At 33.1% G+C, this 26,421-nt stretch overlaps 3 protein-coding genes across 5 annotated transcripts; 1 reads left to right on the top strand and 2 right to left on the bottom strand.

Moving 5' to 3' along the window:
* The first annotated feature begins 4,587 nt into the window (after nt 1-4,587).
* Nucleotides 4,588-8,515, top strand: LOC126679116 (taxadiene 5-alpha hydroxylase). Its single transcript, XM_050374054.2, has 3 exons — nt 4,588-6,907; nt 7,129-7,316; nt 8,178-8,515. Exons 1-3 carry the CDS (start codon nt 5,938-5,940, stop codon nt 8,475-8,477), a joined length of 1,458 nt encoding a protein of 485 aa, XP_050230011.1. The 5' UTR covers nt 4,588-5,937; the 3' UTR covers nt 8,478-8,515.
* LOC126679117 (phosphatidylglycerophosphate phosphatase 1, chloroplastic/mitochondrial) lies at nt 8,067-12,571 on the bottom strand. Of its 3 annotated transcripts, none has more exons than XM_050374056.2 (6): nt 11,868-12,571; nt 11,684-11,761; nt 11,402-11,475; nt 11,209-11,316; nt 8,993-9,157; nt 8,067-8,479 (listed from the first exon to the last, which is right to left on the bottom strand). In XM_050374056.2, exons 1-5 carry the CDS (start codon nt 12,529-12,531, stop codon nt 9,041-9,043), a joined length of 1,041 nt encoding a protein of 346 aa, XP_050230013.1. In that variant the 5' UTR covers nt 12,532-12,571; the 3' UTR covers nt 8,067-8,479; nt 8,993-9,040. The 3 variants fall into 3 exon arrangements, with proteins under 3 accessions (XP_050230013.1, XP_050230014.1, XP_050230012.1); XM_050374057.2 differs by having other exon boundaries at nt 8,067-8,457; XM_050374055.2 differs by lacking the exon at nt 8,067-8,479 and having other exon boundaries at nt 8,955-9,157.
* An 832-nt stretch (nt 12,572-13,403) lies between these two features.
* LOC126677775 (protein NUCLEOLAR FACTOR 1) lies at nt 13,404-25,812 on the bottom strand. Its single transcript, XM_050372554.2, has 23 exons — nt 25,609-25,812; nt 25,357-25,424; nt 24,875-25,043; nt 24,485-24,629; nt 24,205-24,328; nt 22,855-22,955; nt 22,618-22,749; nt 22,150-22,230; nt 20,778-20,971; nt 20,263-20,335; nt 19,435-19,494; nt 19,274-19,312; nt 19,076-19,164; nt 18,346-18,410; nt 18,025-18,071; nt 17,061-17,120; nt 16,454-16,525; nt 15,019-15,048; nt 14,848-14,942; nt 14,617-14,722; nt 14,241-14,303; nt 14,035-14,112; nt 13,404-13,705 (listed from the first exon to the last, which is right to left on the bottom strand). The coding sequence occupies exons 1-23, from the start codon at nt 25,656-25,658 to the stop codon at nt 13,631-13,633; spliced, it is 2,016 nt and encodes a 671-aa protein (XP_050228511.1). The 5' UTR covers nt 25,659-25,812; the 3' UTR covers nt 13,404-13,630.
* Nucleotides 25,813-26,421: the final 609 nt, after the last annotated feature.

Genomic DNA, 26,421 nt, shown 5'->3' with positions numbered 1-26,421 from the left:
CAGCAGCTTGCTCCATAGAAGCTTCACAAAAGAGTAAAAGGTCATCGGCAAAGAAGAGATAAGATAAATCCGGGCAGTCTTTACCCATTCTCAAAGGCTTCCACTTTCGAATACCAACTTCCTGAGAAATAAGATGAGCAAGTCTCTCCACACACATGACGAAAAGGTAAGGCGAAATTGGGTCCCCTTGACGGATCCCACAGGATGGCTTAAAATCATCGAGAACACACCCATTCCATAAAAGACTCATCGAAGGCGAGGTCACACATTGAATAATAACATCAGTCAAGATCTTAGGAATACCAATATCCTCAAGGGTGTCGATCAAAAACTTCCAAGAAACTTTATCATACGCCTTTTCAAGATCAATCTTGATAACCATATAGCCCTTTTTACCTTTCTTCTTCCTCAAAGTATGCATTGCTTCTTGAGCGAGAATAATATTATCGGTTATATGTCTCCCTGCCACAAAACTCGTTTGCGTCGGACCAATAATGTGAGGCATCAACATCTTCAAACGATTAGCTATTAACTTAGTAATTATCTTATAAGATACATTACATAAGCTTATAGGACGAAACTGTCTAATCGTCTCCGGATTGTTGCATTTAGGAATGAGAGTAATGAGAGTTTTATTCAGTTGTGCAGGCAACTCATTGCCTTGAAATATGCCCTTGATTAACGTACACAACTTAGGGCCAACAAGCTTCCATTGACTTTGATAGAAGTGTGCATGAAAGCCATCGGTTCCGGGAGCTTTTAGAGGCTTCATGTCCCACAATGCTGTCTTAATTTCATCATCCGTAATCAAAGCCGCCAATTTCTCATGAGTATCCGGATTAATAGGTGGAAATCTGCCAGAGATAGAGAACTCAGGCTCTGGGTCATCAGTCTTAGTAAACAATTTAGCAAAATAATCATTAGCCAAACATTGCAAAGCCATCTGATCATCAACTATATTACCGTCATCATCTTTTAAAGCAACAATTCTATTCTTTCTCCTTCGTTGGGCCACTTTTTTATGAAAAAAAGAGGTATTACGGTCACCATCCATAATCCAATCACTGCCTGATTTTTGGATCAAAAGAAGCTCTTCTTGATAAAGAGTATCGCCTAACTCCTTAAGCAGAGATTGTTCAAGATTAACCAGCCTTGGAGAGTTATACAAGTCTCTAGACTTTTGGATGCCTCGTATTCTAGCCATGAGGGTATTCTTGCGAGAGAAAATATTGCCGAACTCATGATAGTTCCAGTTTCTAACTTCTTCCGTAAATCGATTCATAGAGACCAGAAAAGTATCAGCATTATTCCAATTGACTTTAACTAGATTATGATAACCTTCATCTCCAACCCAAGCAGCAAGGTAACGGAAAGGCTTAGGGCGAGAAGTAATAAAACCTTCAGAATTAAACTGAAGAAAGACAGGGTTATGGTCAGATTGGATACGCGGCAAGTGAGTGACGTAATTTTGAGAGTATCTACTCGCCCACAAAGAATTACACAAGAATCTGTCCAACCTCTTCCTAATATTACCGCGACGCCACGTAAAAGGAGAGCCACAATAGCCCAGGTCAACCAATTCATGTTCCTCAACCCAACCTTTAAACAATATGCAAGAACTTGACCTCCCTACAACACCACCTCTCATTTCACTTTCATATAAAGCCGCATTAAAGTCTCCACCAATCAGCCACGGCTCATGAGTATTATTTGCCAAGCAATGAAGATCAGTCCAAACTCCTTTCCTCAAACCAGCATTAGGACTTGCATAAACAAAGGTTACTACATAACCGCCTGCACTGTCAACCACTTTCAAATGAACAAAATATTTATTATTTTCCAAAACTGAAACCTTTGTCTCAGAATTCCAAAGAATCCAAATACCTCCAGAAAAACCTTGGGCCTCAATACGGTGAGAAAACTGATATCCACTGAGTTTAACAAAATGGTCGGCTTTCGTCCCGCTAATTCTAGGCTCAAGAATACTCACTATGTCAAAATGATAACGCTTACATAAAACACGAAACATTCTACCAAAATCTTTGGACCCCGCACCTTGCACATTCCAAACCAAAATCTTATTTTTGTCAATCATTAAAAATAAAATAAGGAAGTGGACAAAAAATAGCTTATAACAAGATCATATGATTTTGGCTAGGATAGAAGAATCCAAGTCAGAAATCACTCCACACATAGGTATAGAACCATGATCTGATCCTTCAGCTTTATTAGAATCCAACCTGACATCTTCCATACTGATGTCTGTGCTCTCTTCTAATTTCCCACCAGGAAGAATAACAATGTCAGGAGGCAAACCCTCCTTAGGATTGCAAACGGTATTCCCTGCAAGTTGAGCCATGTCAGAACCATTCTCTACTCCTGACTCCAAGTTCTGAATATCATGATTGTAAGAAACATTTACAACCGAATGGTTGTTTCTATCTAAAGAAGTGTGGCCCGCCGTGACTTTAAATTTAGTTATACCAATATTACTAGGGCCATTGGGCTTAGCAGCAGAGCCCATAGTATGGGGCTTCACAGTCGGTATCTTAGAGCCATTTTGGACTTTTAATGCATGAGCAATATTTTTGCCCTTAGAAATAGGGTTTCTTTGAGAGTTTGAATTTGCCTCCACTTCTTCTATCTCAGACCTTCCTTCCATGTTTGGAGATAAATTCAAATCTTCTGTTTCCAAAATTTGAAAACGCGATCCGTGCTGGTTTTTCTCATTAGCCATATTCCCATTTTGGTTCCCTTTGGATTTACCATAACCATTATTCCCCCTTCCTTTTTTACTAACCATCATCCAAGGCCCAAAAGTAGGGTTTCTTTCAATATTTCCTTCCACATACCCCTAATTTTAGTCATTTTAATAGTTAATATTAATATTTTATATGTGTAAATGACTTGTTTAAATTTGTTTAAAGTCATGAGCATGATTGACTATTTCTATCTGATACTCAAACTCAGGTCGAGATTAAACTCGAGACAGCTCGAACTCAACTTAAATTTTTGAATTGACTTTGAATTCTTTATAAATCGATCTCGAGTTATTTGCAAATATCTCAACTCTTTTATACCCTTACACTATGCATTGCGATATATGTCAAATACTCCCTCCGTTCTTTTTTAGTTGTCCATTTAGTCAAATGAATTTGTCTATATTTAGTTGTCCATTTAAAATTTTAAGATAACATTAGCTATTATCTTCCAAATTTAACCCTCCCTAATAAATGACTCTATAACTCAATTTACAAAACATTTATTATATAGTAGGGTTATATTAGTATTTACTTCTATTATTTAAACAAAAATCCCACTATCTTAATATGTGCAATTTTGGCTAAATGGTCAACTAAAAAAGAACGGAGGTAGCAATAAATTTATCAAAAAAAAATCAGATGCCAATGTGGGCCTAGTTTGGATGGCTAAAACACTTCTAAGTGCATCAAGAGGTTGTGGGTTGAAACCACGCTTTCGTAACTAACAAACTAACTAAGATTTTAAAGAGTCGATTACCATATTTGACTCAAAAAAATCAAATTATTAGGTGAGACGCTAATAATATATCTCCTAATATATTTTGGTACCCAAGTGTCCTTGAAGTTTGAACAAATACAAATCAACTATTCAATTATTATGTGAGATTCCAAAATACTACCAAATTGTAAATAATGGATTACACAATCATAACCTTTGCAAGTTTGTTCAAGATTTATAAAATTTTAGTTTTATTTAGGATTTATCATTGTTGAAGCTTAAATTGGAGCCATACACTAGGCTTAAAATACCATGCAAATGATTGTGCTTTTGATATGTTTATTTTACTCAAGTTTCATTGCCTAGAACAAGAACAGAGTAATGGGCACACCTTCAGATTTTGGAAACTATGATACTATTACTTTAGTAAAATCATTGACAATTTTTTACCATTTAAAAATATGATAGTTCCTCATATCAGATAAACGTCCATGTCACTTCTATATAAGCTTATTTTAGTAAAACTAAAAATGTACTAATTAAAAGTTATTATTATTATTAAATTTTAATTTACATATATTATAATTACAAATTAAAATTGTAATACTACAATGAGAGAAAAAAATCAGATAATGTAAATAAAATTGTCCCCTTATTGAGCATGTTCACATTTCATTGTAAATAGTAAACAATGGTAAACGATACCAAAAAAATCCTCATAACTTTACAAAAATACACATAAGCCCTTAAAAAATTTGGACATAACAAAACCATGTTGTTTCAAAACTGAACAATTAAACTCTTTCGCCTATCAATGTTACAAACTAACATAAATTACTGATGTGTCCCTCATAACCTTATAGAAAAAAAATTCAATTTTTTTTTAATATTTTAAATATTTATCAATTTTATGTTTATGAAATTTTTAGCATTTTTTCACCCTCTTATTTATGATTAGCTCCAATTAATTAATTTGATTAAAATCAATTAAAATCTAATTAAACCAATCAACCAATTAAACATAACCAATCAAAACTCAATTAACCTACAAAACTTAATTAAACCAATCAAAACTCAATTAAACTTAATTAAACCAATTAAAATTTAATTAAATCTAATTAAATCTTGATTTAAGAAATCAAAACTCCGTACTGGCACTCCCCCGGTAACAACTGACCGCCGGCCAGCCAGAGGCCGTCTGTTCTTTCATAACAGGCGAAGGTTTGTTCTCAGAGAGAACAGACGAGATGCGTCTGTTTTCAAAGAGAATATACGGATCCAGTTTTTCGACAAATGAGTTCGTTTGAGAACGAGCCTCTGCTAGCCGGAGTACGTTTTTTATTTTTTTAATAATTAAAATGGAAAAGTGTAAATTGGATCGTTAATTAAAACGTTTTATCAATCAAAAGATCTTTGACGGATTAATATGAGACATATTGTAAATATTAAGGTAATTTTGAACTTTTTTCTTGATAAATATGACTTCGTTAACTGCCGTATTTAACGGAAGAATCTATTTGGCCGATTTAGAATTTAGAGTGTTGAATTGTTCTGTTTTGAAACGAGAATTTAATTGTACCCAAAAGTAGTTTATGGGCTTATTTATACTTTTAGAAAAACTATGAAGGTTTTTTTGGTATTTTTTGCAATTGCCTTCCAAGTTCCAATGAATATTTGAACTCCAAATAAAGAGATAAATTGTCCATCGACAATTGGAGCTGCCCGATTTTTAGGGATACTGTGGTTTGACTAAAAACTCAATAAGATTTCAGAATTTTTCAGATATACCATCCTTTGATTTATTTGTTATCATTCGTCAAAAGGGTGTAATAACTTCAGGAATTTTAGCAACTTTAGCACATGCAATAAATAATAGGGCAGGCAAAGAAAAAATATGATATTTCTAGGACGGTGATTTTATTTCAAACCAAAGCATCTCATCAATTTCCTATCTATACGGTGACCAGTCGCGGAACGAAGTAGTGGGTAGGCTCTAGCCCGGACTACTCTCAAAAAATTAAAAAAAACGAGGTACGATTCACAATGAATTCAAAATTAGAGGAGGTTAATATGAGCTGCCGAAAGGTTAGAGGTGGACTCAAAATTAAGCTCAGACTGAAATGGAATCCTGGTTACGTTCTGATAGGACCGAGTGAGCCATATACATTGTCATATTTCCCGTCATATTAATCTTCATCGCACGTTGACACCTTGTTTAGAAATACGCTGCTACCGATAAACATAAACTTATAATTTTTTATATCATTAATATGAACTAAAATTTGGATATCAGCTTAAAATATAAGATGTAGAATTTTGTATCACTCAATCTTTTACTCCATCATTATTATAATAATAAGTTATATCACTCTAACAAGCTATAAATACCTCTGATTTTTTCAATCTAATAAAAATATCAAAACTCACTCACACAAGTTGAAAGAACACAAACTTGCCATGGAAATCAGCTATTCAAGTTCATCTTCGGCCATCTTGTTCACAGCTACTACAATCATCATCACCGCAATTTTCTTGAAACTAAGAAAATTACATAACAAGAATAAGAAAAGATTACCACCAGGCGAAATGGGACTACCTTGGATAGGCGAAACAATAGAATTCTTCAAAGCGCAACGAAGAAACAAATTATTCGAGGAATTTGTTCAACCACGTATGCTAAAATATGCGAACAACATTTTCAAAACGAGATTAATGGGTTCGCCAACAATAATAGTAAACGGAGCTGAGGCTAACAAGTTTTTTTTGTCGAACGAGTTCAAGTTAGTTATCAGCTCATGGCCTAGCAGCTCGGTTCAACTCATGGGCAAGAACTCGATCATGGAAAAACAAGGAGAACGATATCGATGCATACGTGGGATGATCACTACAAATCTTTCGAGTTCCGGACTTGAAGTTTTAGTGCCGAAAATATGCAAATCAATTGAGTCACACTTGGACAAAAATTGGAATAGATCGAATATTATTAGTCTCTATAATTCTACAAAGGCGTTGACATTTAATATAGTGTTCGAGTGTTTTTTAGGGTTTAAAGTTGAAGACGATAAAATAATTCTGAGTAATTTTGAAAGAGTTCTTGATGGGGTATTTGCACCACAAATATTTTCATTATTACCTTGGTCTAGGGTCTCAAGAGCAAAGAAAGCTAGGGCAGAAATAGAGAAAATGTTGGTTAAAATTGTGAGAGAGAAGAGAAAAATGATGGAATTAGGGTTGGAAAAAGTTGATGGTGGAAATTTATTATGTCAATTAGTTGGTGGAATGATTAGAGGAGAAATTAGTGAAGAAGAGGTTATTGATAATGTGGTTTTATTAATTTTTGCTGCTCATGATACTACTTCATTTGCCATTTCCATGATTTTCAAAATGTTAGCTCATCATCCTGATTGCTATGCTCTAGTTCTTCAAGGTACGTATAATGCTTTCTATTTTTTTTATAAATCGTCTCGAACTGATCTTTAAACTCTAAATCTCACGGTCTAGAGATGATTTTTTAATCGTCTCGAACTGATTTTTAAACTCTAAATCTCACGGTCTAGAGATGATTTTTTAATCGTCTCGAACTGATTTTTAAACTCTAAATCTCAGTTTATATTTAAAAATGAAATAAATATGTATTGGTGTGGGCAGAACATATGGAGATAATGAAGGAGAAGAAAGAGGGAGAGAAGGTGAAAATGGAAGATACAAAGAAGATGAAGTACACGTGGCAAGTGGCACGTGAAAGCATGCGCCTGTTTCCACCAATATTTGGCTCTTTTAGGAAAGCCATTACCGAAATTGAATATGAAGGTTTTATCATTCCCAAAGGATGGAAGGTTTTTTCTCATTTCCTATGCTGCTGCTTCTTTTTTTATTTAGCATCATCCAAAATTACTACTAGTATGTTTTTTAGTCATTGCACTTTAATCATGAAATAAATAAATTGAATTGTTTTAATGACAGAAAAATATTAATCCTGTAGAGTATGTAAGATTCAACTGTCGACCTTGTTGTAGAACTGTTAAATAAAATTTTAATAATTAACATACTTTTTAAAAAAGAAAAATCAACTGTTTGATCACTATTTTAATATTATTAGGCAATTTGCATAGATTCATTTTCAATTTATATACTACATTGGTGTCAAGTCTGATCGATAAAACTGATTGAGGAACTTACTTTCGACAAATATAAAAGTGCAGGGATTCAATTCAAATGAAATTGATGTAAAAAAACGAATAAAATATATATTCTAGTTGCACAAACGGCGTGTGGAGCATATAAATTTTATTTTTGTGACGGAAGGACCCAATGTCTACAAAATTAAAAGTGAAAAAACGCTATATTGAAAAATAAAATAAAAGAGACCCAATTCAAAACAACATACTAATGCATTTTATCATATATGTTTTTTTGGATATATTTGATAAATCTACACCATTCATATTAAATTGATTTAAGCTAATTGAGACTCTTTGAATCTACATCTTTCATTAACAATGAATCATGTAGATTTACCCTCATGTTCAAGTTTAGGATCTTGACCCTTTTCTCAATATGATAAGTATTATCTAGCAATATAAATATACTGTTCAAATTAAGAGTATCATATTTAAATATACTTATTTATATTGTAGTAAGAAAAATAAGAGTAAAAAAAGAGGTTATGAATGCATTATATGTGTATATGGATGAAGGTACTATGGACAACACATGGGACACACTACAATGAAGAGTATTTCAAAGATGCAAAAAGTTTCAAGCCAACAAGATTTGAAGAGCCAATCTCAGGATATGTGTATGTCCCCTTTGGAGGAGGTCCAAGACTGTGTGCAGGCTACCAATTAGCCAAGCTTATTATTCTCATATTTGTGCACTATGTGGTCACTCTTTATGATTGGTCTGTGATCCACCCTAATGAGCATATCTCCTTTGATCCTCTCCCTTTCCCTTCCCATGGAATGCCCATCAAAGTTTCTCCCAAAACAAAAATGTAGATCTTCATTACCATTACAATATTGTTGAGATTCAATTATTTACACAACTATCAAGTTTATGTCAATTTTACACTCATAATATAATGCGTAAAAGTTAACATGTTTTTTCTTTTACATGATCTTGTTAGAAATAATTTTAAAAATTCACCAGATTCGGTTCGGTTTGAAATCATAAAAAAAATTGATTATTTATATTTGGTTCAGTTTTAAAAGTAAAAAAGAAATCATTCCATTTTTAATGCAAACCAAACAGAACAAAAAAAAGCGACTCGTTTGATTTGGTTCGGTTGAAAACGAATCAAAACCTTGGTTCCATTCTGTTTGAACCGAATGCAGACCCCTACTTATGATCAATATAATATGAAACATGCCATCCTATAAATCATCTCACAATGTTTTGATGCGTATCCTTTTTGCCTTCTGATTCCGGTTTGTGGTTAATCTAAAATATTGATAGCATAAACTGAAAGAAATAAATAAATGAAATGTGATTTCCATAACTAAAATGGACTAACCAATAAACAGTGGTGGTGGCTACATGCTTAAATTTGCATATATGTACTTTAGAGAGGTGGTGGATCTTTTATACATTGCATTGCATCAGGCAGTAGACTGTGACTAACCGGCCTTGATCCTTTTCGAAACCAATAGTTTGTAAATGACATTTCTAGTTTCCTCACCTGCAAAGATTAATATTGGAATGGAACTATGATAATCCACGTCTTCTACATTATAACAAATAAAAATCGCTTTTGATTTTCCCCATAATAGCAATGACAGAGAAAGAAAATTATTAATAGAATGACGAGCTACTAATAGACAACTCCAATATCATTTTCAAGATCTTAACTACAATATACATGCATCATATATGTTCTAAATGTTCATAACAAGTATGGTTCTTAGTTGTAGGACGAAACATGAATGAACTTTGTGTATTCAAATTGTCAGTCCAACATTAAACTAAGCCATGTTTGGTACGCTGTAATGGAATGTAATGTAATATAACCATTTATGTAATTGTGCATTTACAATTATATATAAGTAATGACATTACATTTAATATCATTATGGTGAACCAATTTAGACAAAATTCAACAACTCGGTCAATATTCAATTTAGACAAAAATTAACAGTTTGGCCAAATTCAAAAAATTTATTGTTTTATGGTTTACTTCCTAAATGTAAGCTTTCTTTATCAAGATTTTCGAATTTTAGGAGGAAACAAAAAAAAAATCAGAAAAACAAATTGGTGATTTTTATTCTTTCCCCAGCTATCTTGTACAGCAAGTCATCAACTCCCAAATGGACTAGGGATTTAGTAGTTTAATAGCTAAGAAGCACGGAAACTTCGATAAAGTTGCATTTCCCGTTTCGGAAACATTTCGGAAACCGGAAACTCTTGGACACCCGTACGAAACGTTTCGGGCCGTTTCTGTAAATAATAAAAATTAAAATTTGTAAAAAATTTAAAATTATTACCCACAAATAAAAAAATCTAACTAGTTACCCATAAATTTTACATTCGCATTGCCCACAATACAACAAATATACTTATTTGTGTTGAATTGTATTATATTTTTTATATATTTATAAAATTTTAAATATTTAGTACATTAAATTGAATTATTTTGTTAATTATCATAAATATTTAAATAATATTTTTATAAATATATCCCTAAATTTTTGTTATTTACACGTTTCCCCCACGTTTCGTGTCCTTCATTTTGAAAAACTTTCGTTTCTCCGTGTCCGTTTCGTATCGTTTTCGTTTCCCGTTTCCGTTTCCGTGCTACTTAGTTTAATAGTGGCTTAATACATAGTTTGACCTCTGAACTTGTACCCTTTTACCCATCTAACCCCTAAACTTAACGTCTCACCTATCGAACCTATGAACTTGTTAAATAATCCGATTTGACCCCTGAACTTGATAAATATGCAAATATTGAACCCTTCGTGTCCACCTGTCACTTGAAATGTTCTAGAAGAAATTGTGTACGGAGGGGTTCAATGTTTACGTATTTATCAAGTTCGGGGGTCAAATCGGGTTATTTAACAAGTTCAGGGGTTCAATAGGTGAGACGTTAAGTTTGGAGGTTAGATGGGTAAAAGGGTACAAGTTCAGGGGTCAAACTATGTATTAAGCCGTTTAATAGTCAACCACACATAATGAATCAGCATATGTATAAGCATGAACATGAATGAAGATGCATTTACTGCTATATACATTTAATTAAGATTAAATTTTAAATGAGACACCTAATGTCGAGATTAACCAAAGCGGCAGCATGACAGTGGGAAAATAAACAGGAAGTTTAGTCAGAATGATCATATTCTTTCATTTCTATGCATCAAGAGCAACCAGCAAATGAAGATGGAGTCAGACCAAATCAACGACTCCTAATTACACAAACTTTATCATAAAAAGTAATGGTGTGATTGAAGTGTATAAACTGGAACACGCTAACTAAATTTACAAGGATAATATCTAGTCTTTGCATTTGTCAGATAAGTTAAAAACAATATTTATAGTTTAAAATCCTTATCTTGTTTAACCACAGAAGTAGCATTTTAAAGTATTCTGCTACACTTCCATACGAGACTTAATACCATAACCAATTGCAGTATGTAGTATAGCAGCCATAAAGCATGGCCATAAAATTTTGAATAATTAAACCCCCATTATTTTCAGTTAAAGAAAATCAGAATACCCATATTATGCGAGCCTAACCTGCCTAACAATGAATGGCTCATCAGTAAGACTCAACGGCGCTGTTAATATTGTCAAAAAGCCATTTCGGTTCCCATAAGCAACATCAGTGAAGGGTCTATCACCGACCTGTCACAGGCAAACAATCATTACCTGACCCGAATAAACTCCAAAAACAAGTTAACAGCTTATAAATCTCGCATTACATACGTACCATGATAAGTTGCGAAGATTTACAGCCAAAATGCTTTTCAATTTCTTCAGCTGTTCCAGCTGGTTTCTTTACCCCTATATAATTAGCAGATACAAAATCAATATTCTATACAAACAAGACCCTTTAGGAAATCACATTCAACGCATTAGTTTCAGTGCATTTACCAAGTAAACTAAAAATCTATTAGCCGAACATCCAACCGGCCTATTATTTGCATAACAAATTAAACTATTGAACCATTATAGAAATGTAAAGATTTTTCATTGGCAATGAAAGACTTACTATGCCTTATGACCTTAATCCCAATAGCCTTTTCAAGCGCCAAAGCTTTAGAACCATCATGATCATACTCACACAGCCCTAATTCATTGAACAAGTAACCAAAACAAACTAAAAATAATTAGTAAACAGCATCAAACACGGCTATAAGAACTTAACATAAACAAAAGGGTCATGCCAAAATTACCAGCAGAGTTACTGAAAACCGCTATATCATCACCAAAAACAGATTTACACTCCTCTATCGAGGGCTGAAGATAGCCACACAAATTCAAAGTGTACGGCACTGTAATTGTATTATCTTTATCGAAAACGACGCCTCGAAAACCTCTCTGGTGCAGCATTTCCCAATCAATGTAACGTATATCACGAACTGACACGTGAGGTAGAGCCAAATGCTGCTCTTTAACAAACATGGAAACTGAAGAAACAATTCCTTCAATGTTAACTCTTTGTCCCAGTGCAGCTCTCAAATCCGCCCACCACATGTTTGTGAAAAGTCCTTGGGGTTTCTTGGTTAAAGGCTCTGGCTTTTCTTGATTATTAAACCGTTTTTCTCGGTTTTGAGGTTCTGGGTGTTTGTTATTGACCGAGTTATTGTCAATGGAGCATTGAAAATGGTTGATTAAGGAGTGGATTTGAGTTGGGTTTTTGTTGTTGCTAGTGTGGTAATTGTCGTGTTTACTGATGCAATTAGTTGTAGGATGGAGAGTGAATAAAGAAAAATTGTTGGAGTGGATTTGGAAAACAGAATTGGGTTTGATTAGAGTTCTACGATGCAAATTAAATGGAACAAGAATGGGACAGTAGCAATTGGGCAAGGGTGCAACACAAGCGCACGGCATTTCCATTTCTAAATCTATTTGCCATTTTCATATTTTAATATTAATTGGTGGCACATTATACATAGCCTAAATTACGTTTTGCTTAATAGTAAACAAAATGCACGACTCTTTTTTTAAAATCGGAAAGGAGAAGAGTTTGTGAGAGAATTTAAATTCATGACCTAGCAGTTTGCTGTCTACTATTGATACCATTTCAGTTATAGCTCGTTGGTAAAAAAATGCATAATTTGCAAAAAACATTCCAATTCAAAATTAATTTAAGAGTTTCTTTTATTTAATTTTATTAATATAATATATTGAAACAGTAATGATGTAAGAGTGAAATATAGCGCTTGTTTGGTTTAACTGTTATTTGTAGCTAGTTTCCGGTAGACAATACGTGTTTGGTGAGATCTTATTAGCTATTGGTGATGATATGTTAATTAAAATGTATAATTTTTTTTTTATATAATAATTATATTTAATAAAGATAATGAAAAAATTATATAGAAAATAAAATTTAATTTTAAATTATTTTATATAAGTTTTTTTTTTTATAAATTTATAACTAATTTACCAATGAGTTAGCTCAAATGGTTAAGCGCTCACAGCAAACTGCTAGATCGTGGATTCAATTCTTCCCACAAGCACTTTTCTCCAATTATCATAAAAAAATTGACACTTAATATTGAAATTTATTTAATTATAACTACTATAATATAAATAAAATAATTTTATACTATTTATATATAGTGGGATTAATTGAAAATAATTTAAATGATTTTATATATAACTTTTATGATGTAAAAAGTTACACATACAACCATTTATGTCAAAAGTCGAAACAATAACATAGTTAAATGGGCTGTTTTTCTAAATTTTAGAATTAGACGTCATCATAAGAAATTAAACATTTGAAACATTCAAATTAATAAGTAAAATTAATTTATCAAAATTTATAACCAACATAATTGTTAAAGGTACTATTCTGTCAAAAACTAATCAATTACAAATACAAATACAGGAAAGCCGCCATCTAATCCTCTCCTTCAGCTTTTCGAAGGTAAAAAAATTATCATCCAGCTTCTAAATTCTGAGTTATGCAGCTGTAAGACTAAAGTCTTCTTTAACAGAACAAAAATACATTCTTGTCCGATGTTAGCAATCTTCGGGCATTAGTAGTTCCAACAATCCGTTCTAGCTGAGATATACCAAAAGAGCAGATGATTAGTAACTTCAAGCTGGAAAAAATCGTGTTGCAGATTGACACGCGAACCTGTTCAACTCGTTTAATTTTTCCATGTTGTGCCGTGCCTTGTTAAGCCGACTCAACACGGTATTAACTCATCGTCATTTTTTTATACTTTTGAAAATCATTATTATATATATCACTTACTGACATAAACATGTTTTATGTGTACCTAATTAAATAGCCGTGTTAATAAATCGTGTCTGCATGATTAATATTTGATTCAATTAAATTAATTAGATCGTGTCGGTAACAATTAATACGCATATGTGAGTTATTACCCGAAGCTGATCAAATTTTGAAAAGAACACTGTGCATGACGTGCTGTTACTATTGTCCTCCTCAAGCATGTTGACCATCTGCAACAGGAAATATTCCAGAGCAAATAAACAGCAAAATATCAGAAAATTATTGATAGTAAAAAAAGAAAGGAAAAGAAGAAAGTTCGCCTAAATATACAATTATAAAGTCAGAACTCGGTGCTCACCTCAGGGTAGAAGTCCATCCTATCCGGAAGAGAATAGATGATTAAAGTTTTAATGCCCCGGATCTAATCGCCAAAAAAGTGAATAGTTGAGTTACCAGTGTGAGATTAAATGACATTTAAAACTCATATACATCATTCTTGTGTGCTTGAAAACTCATGTAAAAGAAACAAACTATCTCCTATGTTGCACAAAAACGAAAACAGACGAAAAACACTGAAACAGAAAAAGGTGAACCGGCAATTTTTTATAAAATAGTTATAAAAATAAACAATTTAAGTTTCATTAGTGTTTTCGGAAAGGAAAATGAAACTCCAAGAAGTCGATAAGTTTTCATGCACGATAGGCTATTTCAATGAAGGAAACAGGATTTAGAACCTTATATCGGCTGTAGAAATGACGTCTCTCGGTATAAAGCATGATCTTCTTTTTTCCTTCAAAAAACTCAAGTCGTGCTCGAGATACATCACTTTGTTTTGTGTAGCTAAAGACCGAAGCCAATTTGTTATTACAATGGCAACCAGCAGTAGGGCATTATATTAAAAAAATGCAATTATATCGGAGAAACCTATGAATAGAAGGAGATTAGAGAAAAGGGAAGCTTCTTACTCTGCAAGTGCACAAAAGGATGCGTTCTGTGACTTCAAAAAGTTGCGAAGTTTTACATATTCCAAGTAAGAACTGACAAAGAGCATGATTCCTCCCTGCAGTAAATTTTAATGAATATTCGTACTATAATAGTTGAAGGAAAATTCATATTGCTGAACATATTAAGAATACCTGAATAGAATCTTTAATCTTTGGAAAAACCTGCATCAGGCAAACCACCATTAAATAAAATCCATTCAATAGAACAAAGAAACTTTCTAGTACCATTCCGTTCTTTTACTCCCTTAAAATATCTCAATTAAAGTATAAAAAGAAAATGAAAAGAACAAGCACATGTAGCAAAGCTTGGCAGTTACAAAAGCTCTAAAGGTGTCACTCTGCACACAATTATTGCATTTAGCAAAACATATAGTAATTCACAGACCAGCATGTAGCTCAATAGTTCATTACTTCAATAATGTAAAGTAGGCAGCACACTAGATGACTTCTCCAATGGAGAGCAGGGTTTTACACGACGGTTTTGGTTGCGGTATCCATATATATTAAGATGTGACGTTACTGGATTGTATTGGAAAGAACTGCCTTACATTCAACCGTATCATGATTTTTTAAAGTTATGTACATTAGACGAGCTGAAGTTACATAAACAAATGTCATATATTATAGTCTATTCTAGCCCTATAGAAGGCGGCAAAAGATACATAACCTAGAATTGTTGATACTGTCAAAATTGTTGCAGGTCTGCAGAACAACTGAGTTCTTTTCTTCTTTCTAGCCAAAGCCATGCTGGCCAAAAAGGAAGAGTTCTGTCTTCTGGAATATATTTGTTTCTACAAGATAGCCCTATTTTACATTCAAACCAATTCAGAGCGATCTAAAGAATCAAATCTGTGCATCCTGTATTTATAGACCATTGATAACCCTACCAAAGACAGCCTTATCCCGAAAGACACAAAAAGCCTTAAGATTATTCAAGGCTTCAACATCTCAAATCAATATAACGTCTCTGTTACTCACTAAAATATACAGCACCTCTATCTGTACTTAGAAAGTAATTATCCTGTGATCAGCCAATACTCAAAAAATGTGATGTGTTTGTTTTTGCACATACATAAGTAGAGAGAGAGAGATGGCCAATTACTGCTACAACACACAAATGCTTTATCTTCCATGTTCTTATGCTAATCAGAACATAAAAGATAAATTGGATATAATCATATAACTGAAACTAGAGTTTCAACTCTATCCAATCAGGAGACTGATTACAGGGAAAAGTAGCACATAGACTACAATATAGTTCTGCCGGATTCTTTCTTGAGATGCCATAATCAGGTAAATTATGATTTACCCATAAGGAAAGGCAATCTACTTGTACTCAAAAACAGAACCAAGGTTTTATAGCCATCTCCATCACACCAAACTGCCACATTAATGGAGCATTGCATATATATTTCTAAACCCTCAAGCATTAAAATCGTCAAATTCGTTATAGTATGGGCTTAACTACAAGGACATGTAGATAAAGGTAAAACAATTCATTTGAAGGATGAACAAGTTTTTGCTGAAGATCAGAAAGAAAAGTAAAGCAAGTATTTGAGAGATGGACCTTCTTGACAAAGTAGTCATGACGAGCATCATCAGCATCTGTGATTGAGTTTACAACAAACCGTTCATATATCTGCAGGGGGGAAGAGTTGCAGGACAAGTTATTAGCATAATCAAGTTCCAAATTGCATCATATATCATCAATATAAAGCTTAACATAGATGATCTTCTAGAACTCTTAAATTTGGCAGAAACTCAGGTCTAATTTTGCTAGTGCATCACTTTTTTTCTTAGTTGATTGGATAGAAGCATCCGATTTCTTTGCTAATAGATAGACCTTAAAGCTCTATTATCATTCGTTGATTTTAAATGGAAAAATCACGAAGCCTAGACTATATTTATAGTTTCATCCTGGAAGCTTGAATGTCTATTCTTCTTACTGTTTTATTTAGTATGCATTTATCACCCAAACCATTGCATTGTTATAAATAGGGAACTACTCTATAACTGCTGCACTACACATGAACAATAATGCGATTTCCTTATCTGAGTATAAACTGAAAAGAACATGAAGCGGAACTAGGAAAACACAAGAATAGAATCTCAATTTGACCAGGTTATCACTCTACTACTAATTGACCGTGAACACACAAGTCGAGCAGATATACCTGTCGCACTTGGCGTTCAATTTTTGGCAGAATTCCTTTATACGTGGATACCAACTTTACCTGTAAATACCAGTAAATAAATGATTCTTCCAATTTTTGCACAACCATTTGACAGGTATAACTAAAACGCTGCATGTTAATTGGATAAAATCCATAAAATAGAACAAAGTTCGTGCAGAAGCAAAGAATAAGAGATCGAATGACAAAAGAGAGTAATGTTCAGTTTCTTAAATTCACATAGATCTTAATCTCCACATTGCATATATTTGTTGTGAGAATATCTAGCTTTAAATGTAGTAATATTAAATTATCGTAAAATCACCCCTAGCAGCTTCACAATCAAATGAGAGAATCCCAGCTTTAGTTCTTAAAAAATATATATTGATATAATTAGAGGTGTAAATGCCATTATGCATGATAGAGTGGATTCTACTGCTGTAGTAACAACCAATTGGTTGGCAGGATAGACGTTGGTGCTGCTGAAGCTAATGGAACAAATGACAAAAGCCACAAACTAAACTAGAATTAACTTTCATGCACTGCCTCATCATGATGCAAGAGCTCCATCTTATTCAGTAAATTTCTATACATATAGAGCTACTGTATTGGCAGTAGCAATGAGAATGACAAAAGGATAAAGTTCACCCAAAGTAATATGCTTTTATCTTGAGCCTTCCAGCCCAAGCCCCACTTCTCTTTGTTATCACTATTACAATCCCATAATACCAGCAACTAAATTTCTAAGTTTCTTCACAATTGACATTACTTCTCATTCTGGGTGCAGGAAATGTGAGCTTAATAAAATTTACAGACAACAGACTTTCTACTCCTTTTGATTTGAGAGAGCGTTTCAAGTTTCAAGCCTCAAAGCAACCAAAAGAATATAGTTTAGGGTATGGAGAATCCTACACAAACTGATCAATGCGTAAAGCATGTGAAACAAAGAACAGAAAAAGAAACTCACCTTCCCTTCATGGTTAACGCACTGATGATTGAATGACGCATTAATATCTGGAAAAAGAAAGAAAGATTGTCTACATTATTGCAGCACATTCTCGCAGAAGCAAGACATGACTAACTCACTATAAATAAAAAATTAAACCAGAGAAAACTTCAATTTTGTGCTAAAAAGCACATATAGAAATTAAAGCACCAGTGTGATGCAAAGTCTGTATAAAACACTGATTTGCTTTTTCTGACTAATTAGCCAAATCAGTTCTTTTTCTGAGTAACTAGCCAAACTGTGAAAAACCTCCATGAAGAAACAAGATGGGAAGAAAATCACCTGGGTTTATATAATGTGATAAAATAATGGTTTGCCGATAATTTCTTGCATTTTTATCGAGATACCTAAAGAAGAAAGACAATCTGATAAATCAAGATATTTCAAGCAGATTTGGTGAAGAATCTTAATATAAATGAGGTTATAGTTCATCCATCATTCTAAAAGGCATCTAAACTATCAACCATTTAAAGTGAGAAGATATTGTCAAAGCGGCATCAAAACTTTGAGCATATTATTAGTTTCAGTGAGTTACTTCAGAAAACAAAATTAATTTGGCAGACATGATAATCCAACTCAGACCCTGACTTGCATTTGTCCCAAATTTGAATAATTACACATTACTTAATTGACCAAATCAAGTTAACAGCATCTGTAATATAATATTCATTCACTTACTCTCTTAAGAAAATCATTTGGTCGGTCAAATGCTCATGTTTGATATTAAAAAAATCATTCTCAAAAATAAAATCATTTACTCAGTCTAAGGTTACTCAGTCTAAGGCCTTCTACACAGCTAAAATATCAATGCCAACATTATACATCCCAGTAAGCACTGTGACACTAGCTTAACACAAAGATGTATTCTTTTGTCCAAAATTGATAAGGTCAAATGAATCAAATTGCAAAGTTCGGAATTTTTTAATTATTTGACTTTGTGATAAGCATCGAAACCTAGAAAAGCAAATCTTGAAAGAAAATAAAAAAAGGAGAAAAGCAACAATCAACATACCACTTTCTTATGCGCATAATATCAGTCCCGTGTTGCTTAGAAGGTATCAAGTTCAAATGTTCAAGAACATTGCTGAGATAATTCCAATTCTGGAAATTATTTATCGAAAGGGGAAGAGTAAAAAAGAAAATCAACACTATAAAGTCAAGTAAAATGCTTAACAAGTATATAACTTTACTAATAACTTTCTAATATTACCTGCAGTGCTATTACATCTGCATGATCAATAACAAGAACCTGCTCAGACCAACAAAACACACAGCTTTGAATACTTCAACATATGGTGCTATGTAACAAAATAAACAAGATTGGAAAATTCTAAGATGCACCAATATCCCAACAAATAAGTAAAAATATACCTCCAAAGAAGAGAGGAAATCATAATCTTTTTCCTTGCTACTCATAGCCTCCTCAATTCTCTGAAATGACAAAATGACATTAATTCATGCTTGAGAAACTGAGAAAATATATGTCACCTCCGCAGAAACATAAAAATTAACAATCGCAAGAAAATAGTCACAGCATATTTAATGACAGCTTAAGGTCAAAAAAATGGACTATAAATTTTTAAAATTGGACCCTTAGTGAATTTAATCAAATGATAGGGAGAAATCAATTGACATTATAAAAGTCATGAGAACTAGTAATTACGACCTAATGTTAGAGGGTTTTAGTAATTATTCCTTAATTTTAAAATATTGTACTCGTACCAACTACAAAAATAGCTGCAGGGTCCTGCGCCATGTAGAGCAAGGTAGTGTTGTTACATGTAATGCAAAAATTGAACTAATCTTAATCAAGAAACAGAAACTCCACATATACAAGCACAAAACAGAAACATCACAGTGATTATAAAGTCTCCACTTAAAATCATTTTGGATAGTATTTCCTACTAAATTATCATTGTTACCAAAACTTTGACCAATTAAACAGCAAAACCTGTATTCAAACTCGCCTTTTTTAATGACCCGTTCTATTGTGAAACTAGCAAAAGAATGGATAACCAAAATAAGATAGTGAGCCATCAAGTCCAAGTGTACAGCTAAAATAATTCTTGTCCTCTCTTTTCAAATTTTAAGAATAAGCTTATCCCCTATTAGAGAAAATTATAGTGGCCAATATTATAGGTTGTGGGTCTTCCTGCCATTCAGTCAGCCAAACAAAAACACAGGGTACTGGATCCTTACCGTATGCAAGGCAAGAGGAGAAGCAACAATCATATCTGAGGAATAGAAATCACTGTACAACTTTATGCTCCTCCTACAAGTTAACAAAAATTATGTAATATTAAGCATGAAGATTGCATGCAAACTGAATCTTCACATTATGCTTCAAGAACCAAGTACGGTGCAGAAATGACTAGATAGAAGCATTTAGTCTTCTGACCAAAATGAATGCGGATGAGTAATTATTATATGAAATATAAATGCATGTTGTAAAAAAGCTTAAACATCTCAAGATTCTAAACTTTGTAGACATATTGGTTTGAAACAGTACTACTAATAAGCAGACTGCAAAATATCTTGGGAATTGAGAAAAATAAGAACCTCAAACTTTGCTCATGAAATCATACATCATGTCTTCACAAATGGTCCCCATGCATATTTAAATTTACTGCCTAATACAAAACCCTAAAAATTCTATAACCAAGACAAAGATGTACTTTATGAACTCATTTAGACACTGAATGATCAATATTCACCTGGTAAACTTTATGCCTATCATGAAGTTATCATCGTTATTGCCGCCAAAAAGTGCTTCATGGTCAGATGGTTTTGAAGACTTCAGAGGCTTAGAATTTTCAACATTTTGGACAGACTTGTCAACATCTACATTATCTTCATCATCTTGAGTTCCAAACTCATCATAAAAACGATCAACATGTTCTACATTAACCTGTGAAGATGGACAGAAGTTTAATAATCTAGATAACTCATCATTACCACACACACACACACACATAGAGTACCTTTCGACAAGCTATCATCATGTGTTTTACACGAGTAGTTGCATATCTCAAATGAGGAACAATAAGGAGACAAAAATAAAAAGAGACTTGAGTTTGAAATGATGACCATGAAATATAGTGGTGAAATCTCACTACACATTTCTTTGGGACGATTATTATATCATTCAAGTCAAGTATTTTAGAAAACCGAGCTACATTTGGTGCTAGCATGCAAAATCATCACAGATCAACCAATCACATTTAGCATGTTACATTCAAAAGGCCTTTAGGTCTGTAACTGCAAGGAATACATTTTAGGGTAATGGTTTGGAAAGTATGTTCGCACAAGAAAAGCAATGTGAATGCACTCTCCAACCAACCATTAGATCAAATATCCTTCATTAAACTAAAAAAATTAATTTATATCCAATTTCTGCAGAGTGCATTTACAGTACTTGTGCTAACGGACTCCAATTTTTTCTCTTTATTTATATTTGATGTCCAAGAAAGTGAAAAAAGCAAAGAACAGTATAAACAACTTTCACAAGTACTAAATTATCCAATATACGGACTATACAAAATATCTAAGATAAATTGGTATTTATATTATGATCCTTATTTGCATATTGCATAAAACCTCCTCAATATGCATAAGTCTGAACGAGGCACGTAAGCTTGTACAAGGATGAGATGAGAATCATCTGCTAAACAAGTAATTGACTTCCTTGCAAAGAATTTTTTTCATACTAATAAGAAGAAAGCTGCATAACTATTCAGCAGATTAAATATATAGTTTTACTGATCGAAATGCAAAGTTTATCAATTTCTTTAGTAATTAAATTACCTGAGAAACAAGCAAGATAGAGAGGAAGCTTAACCAACTAGAAGAATCAGAACATGAATCAAACACAAAGCACCAGTGGTTCGCGACTTGCAAAAACTTTTTTGAGAGATCTTACTTGCACACAGTATACATAGGCAAAACTTATTTAAGAGATCTTACTCGCATACTATATACATAGGCCACAACAACGTCTCAGATAAAGAGTTTGCAACTTTAGAACAAGCTCAGAGTATTGCATTAAAAAACTGCATCACGATTCACGAATAGAGAAACCAAGAATACCTTGTAAGCCTGAGGAGTCAGTTGTATTAGCCTCTTTACAACCCGAACCGCTATACTTCTAAACGGAAGTAGGATCAAAACCTGTACCACAGCATTGAAACAATTGCTACTAAGTGTATATAAAAATACCCAAATTTCTTATTGACATAACTTTCCTTTGGTTAACAAAAATAAGTGAGCAAACAAACGAATAATAGACTGAAGTTCTAAAGGACAAGGTCAACTAACTGCATATGAACATCAAATTTCCAAGTGAATTAAAAGACAATTTAAATCGGTATCTAGGAGGCCAGTAAAAATCTAAAATAAATAATTTGAGGCTAGTATATATGTAGATAAAAAAATTATATATACATGCTACATTGCTACTTGCCATTAAAGTCAACAATCCCAAGAGCATGAAGTAAAGCTTCAGTACTACGTCAAAGTAGCTTAAGAAGATGATCGCATATAGCTTCTCAACGATACCTTTGGACGAGTAAACCCACGATCAAGGAAACCATCAGCAGTAAGTAATTCATCCTGAGCAGAGTCTTGATGCTTGGCCACTTTAGAATCATTCTTTCTAACAAGATCTCTAGTAGAGAAGATGTGATTTAGCTGCATCAAGTTTAATTTTATTCAGTTGATAAAAGTAAAAAAAAAAATCCCCAAAGATGAATCATACAATCATATATAACAAGGATAAGAAGCATGTATACTGACCGCATGTATGATGTAAGCAACCTTCATACTTGAGTCTTCTTCGACTCCTTTGATATAAAAGGGTTTCTTATTGCAATGCAAAAAATCTCTGTAGCTATTACCTAGTAAAACAAAGAAGACATATTTGATCATAAGTTTCTTTATTGTGAGAAGAGCAAGCAAGCTAACAAAACGCATATCTTATACCATAGAAAACAAAATCAAAAAACCAATTGCCAAATATATGGAATAAAAGTTGCTTCTTGCTTCCTTATTTTTAGTGTGGGAAAAGCCAATAGTTAATCACTTAATCTCTCTATGGATTGAAACATTTTGTACTTTGATACAAAGGGCTAGTGGACTTTCATGACATTTTGCCAATGTGCACATTATCTTTAAAAGAACTAATAATAGCAATATGTGCAATGCACAAGAACTTAGAATGGTACTATATTATTTTAATTTTGTGATTGTTCTTTAATATTGTAGCATGTTCTGGCATATCATTACTAAACAGCCAAGACCAAAAGATATTAAGTTTCGAGTACTCTAGCACCAAGAGTGCAAGATCCTGCATCAGGATTCCTAAACCTCCAATTAAATGAGCTTTTCTAACTCCAGATCCCTATTTTAGCATGATCATCACATATCAGAGCAGACCAGTAGTTTGTTCAATGGCAGCCAAATTTCATTTTAATTGAACTTGCCAAGCCACGTAGAGAAGATCATTAAAACAGTAAGTGATGGTATAAATGATTAGAGGAACTAATTAAAATGCTTTCGTCAAAATATTCTTATTGCTAGCCTCAGAAAATAACTACCAAAGACATAAGAGGGTACCAATAACTACACATACGAACAAAAGAGGGCACAAAACATTTTCCTGACTTGTACAGTATCAGTTGCAGAAGCAAAATTATCCAATCAAATTAAAAATGGGTTGTATATTCTTAGACAAATATCAGTGAGAATAGTTATATTCATTGTTTGCCAGTGATTTAACGGGATATATTACACATTGATTTTTCTCGTACCAAGTAACTAATCATTAATAGTCAGCAAAAATAATACTTTTCAAGTTAGCACATAAGAACAAAAAAAACTTTTAAATGATTTATCATGTCTAAAGTAAGAAATTGGTGATAATTTTCAAAATTCAAACAACATCAGCTTTTTTTACCCTTCATGTAAAGCAAATATAACAATCAATACGCAACATGCATTTTTAAGACCCCATCAGATCCTCCGAGGAATTACTCCACATGCTATTGTGCATAAACAAATAACTTGAATGAATAAGAGCAAGACATGATGTAAACAAGCACCACATGATAAACTATTGTCTATAAGAGCAAAGAAAAAAAAACTTACATATGGAGAAGAAAAATCTTTGCTTAGATGAACAAAAATCAGTGCCGCCAGATTTTTCGTAAGTCTCTAACCAATGCTTATATAATTTTTCTTTCAAACCATAGCCAAAATTTTCATTAACATCCTGCAAAAAAAATGAAAGAAAGAGCGAATAATAACAAAAACAGTGAATGTATGAAAATTTGCAAATTAAGAAACTGTATCATCTCTGCAACCAAGCTCCAATTCCTTTTTAAGACAAAAAAATTCACGAAGACTCATAATTATCTTGCATTTGTACCTTCAGAAAACATTCTCCAGTGCCTACCCACTTGCAATTCTTCTTATTAAATGCAGGCAATTCCCATTTATACTCCCATTTTTTCTTCGACAAATTCTGAACCTCTGCTTCTGATAAATTGCAGTCCAAATGTTTGTGAAAAGGACTGAAAAAATGACATTGAACAGTAAATTAAGCATAAATTGTTTAAATGTTGGCGGAAAGGACTGTATGATGAAAACCTCTAGCTATACAAAGATCTCAACATAAACAGTTCAGCAATTCACAGGTTCAATTGTTTATAGAAATACAGATCAGCTACATAATAATCTCAAGTCATAACGACATTTACATTAACTAACAAATTTAAACCAAAAATAAAAGCATAAAAGAGAAAATCCCCATACATACCTGATAAATTTTTGGGTATTGACACCAATTCCATGCTCTTGATCTGTGTCAGATGCCCCCGGATCATCCTCTGAATCGCTACTAGCATCATTGGCTTTAATGCTAGTCATGCTAAATTTTTGGTCTTTACTTTCTCTTGGATGTCTTCTTAGAAATTTGCGATTAGTTCCTAAGAACCAACATGAATAAACAAAAAAAAAATACACAATCAAATCAACATTAACGGCTATGCAGACGAAAATTTAGTGGAGTACCGACCTAAATAAACCTTTATGACATTTCTTCTTTAGAATATGCAATCAAACATAAAATTGATTCTGCTTATATGTTTAGCAGAATTCCGAATGCTTATATGTTTAGCAGAATTCCGAATGCTTATATGTTTAGCAGAATTCCGAATTCAAAAACCATTTTGTTTTATTGTTAATTACTGAATGTGAGATTGATTGATTTATTTATTACTTCAGAATTTCCCGTCTTACCGTCTTCACCGGCATTATCCGATCGAGAGTCATACTCTTCCGAGTCACTTTTAGCTTCTTCTCTTTGTCTGTTTTTAAGAGCAGCATATATCCAAAGAATTAACAACAAATAATTTAAACAAAATTACAACACTGCTAATTTTAACAAAAACAGCACAAATAATTATTATTTTACTGTGCTAATAATGATAGTTAACTATGACATAAAATTAATGAAACAATTGTAATCAAGATTACGAATTGAGTGTTCACCTTTTATTGTAAGTATTAGGAAGAGTTTTGTTGCACGGTTGTAGTGTCATTAGTAAACTGTATCGTATATTGACAGGGGAGAACTACTTGAACGCTAGGTTAGGCTAGACCCGGGCTGTCGTCGGATTAAAGAAGGAGTAGCGGTGGAGGTCTGGCGGAGCAGCAGTAGACTTGTATGAAGAAGAAGAACGTTAGGTCTAAAAAGACCAATTCGGGCTTCATGAAAAATATTGGCAAAAGGTGTAAACAAACCTCATAGTTCCCTCAAGCGTATAGATAAACCCTTAAACTAATTTTGGGCACAATTAAACTCCAATATTTTTATAAAAGGGCAATTAAACACTTTAAAAATTTAAAATCTACAAAAGACACCATTACGTTAAATATGGCAGTTGACAGAGTTAAAATTATTAAAAAAAAGTTCAAAAATACCATTAATATTTACAATATTTTTCAAATTAAACTTTCAAATGTCTTTTATTGAATTTTTTTCAATGAGGGACCCAAAAAAAACACTTTTCCTTATTAATTTTTTTTTTAAGTAATCGACCTCCGCGGAGCGGAAGGGCCCTTCCATTTAGAACTGAGACGAACTTGGTTCTCAGACAAAGCTCGTCTTATCTAAAAAAACAAATGAGCTTCGTCTGTTAAGGAGCTCGCCCATTCTCTTAGGAGCAGTGGAGGCGATTTGCACGCTTGGCGGTAGTGGTTTGTAAGGACGGTGGCGGTTTAAAGGAGGAGAACCGAGAGCGATTTGATGGTCCTAACTAGATCTTAATTAGGTTTCAATTAAGTTTTTTTAATTAGGTTTTA

Source organism: Mercurialis annua, linkage group LG4 (assembly GCF_937616625.2).
Source record: "Mercurialis annua linkage group LG4, ddMerAnnu1.2, whole genome shotgun sequence".
Classification (NCBI taxonomy): Eukaryota; Viridiplantae; Streptophyta; class Magnoliopsida; order Malpighiales; family Euphorbiaceae; genus Mercurialis; species Mercurialis annua.
This window is presented reverse-complemented; position numbering and strand designations above follow the sequence as displayed.

What these genes read in the sequence shown, in the direction of transcription:
- LOC126679116 (XM_050374054.2), top strand. Translation starts at nt 5,938, where the DNA reads ATGGAAATCAGCTATTCAAGTTCATCTTCGGCCATCTTGTTCACAGCT. An exon ending in CTATGCTCTAGTTCTTCAAG is followed by an intron (nt 6,908 to 7,128) that starts GTACGTATAATG and finishes TGGTGTGGGCAG; the next exon opens with AACATATGGAGATAATGAAG. An exon ending in TCATTCCCAAAGGATGGAAG is followed by an intron (nt 7,317 to 8,177) that starts GTTTTTTCTCAT and finishes ATATGGATGAAG; the next exon opens with GTACTATGGACAACACATGG.
- LOC126679117 (XM_050374056.2), bottom strand. Translation starts at nt 12,531, where the DNA reads ATGGAAATGCCGTGCGCTTGTGTTGCACCCTTGCCCAATTGCTACTGT. An exon ending in GGTTTTCAGTAACTCTGCTG is followed by an intron (nt 11,762 to 11,867) that starts GTAATTTTGGCA and finishes TCAATGAATTAG; the next exon opens with GGCTGTGTGAGTATGATCAT. An exon ending in GATTAAGGTCATAAGGCATA is followed by an intron (nt 11,476 to 11,683) that starts GTAAGTCTTTCA and finishes CTAATTATATAG; the next exon opens with GGGTAAAGAAACCAGCTGGA.
- LOC126677775 (XM_050372554.2), bottom strand. Translation starts at nt 25,658, where the DNA reads ATGACACTACAACCGTGCAACAAAACTCTTCCTAATACTTACAATAAA. An exon ending in CTGGAGAATGTTTTCTGAAG is followed by an intron (nt 24,329 to 24,484) that starts GTACAAATGCAA and finishes TTTTTTTTGCAG; the next exon opens with GATGTTAATGAAAATTTTGG. An exon ending in CAGATGTAATAGCACTGCAG is followed by an intron (nt 19,165 to 19,273) that starts GTAATATTAGAA and finishes AATAATTTCCAG; the next exon opens with AATTGGAATTATCTCAGCAA.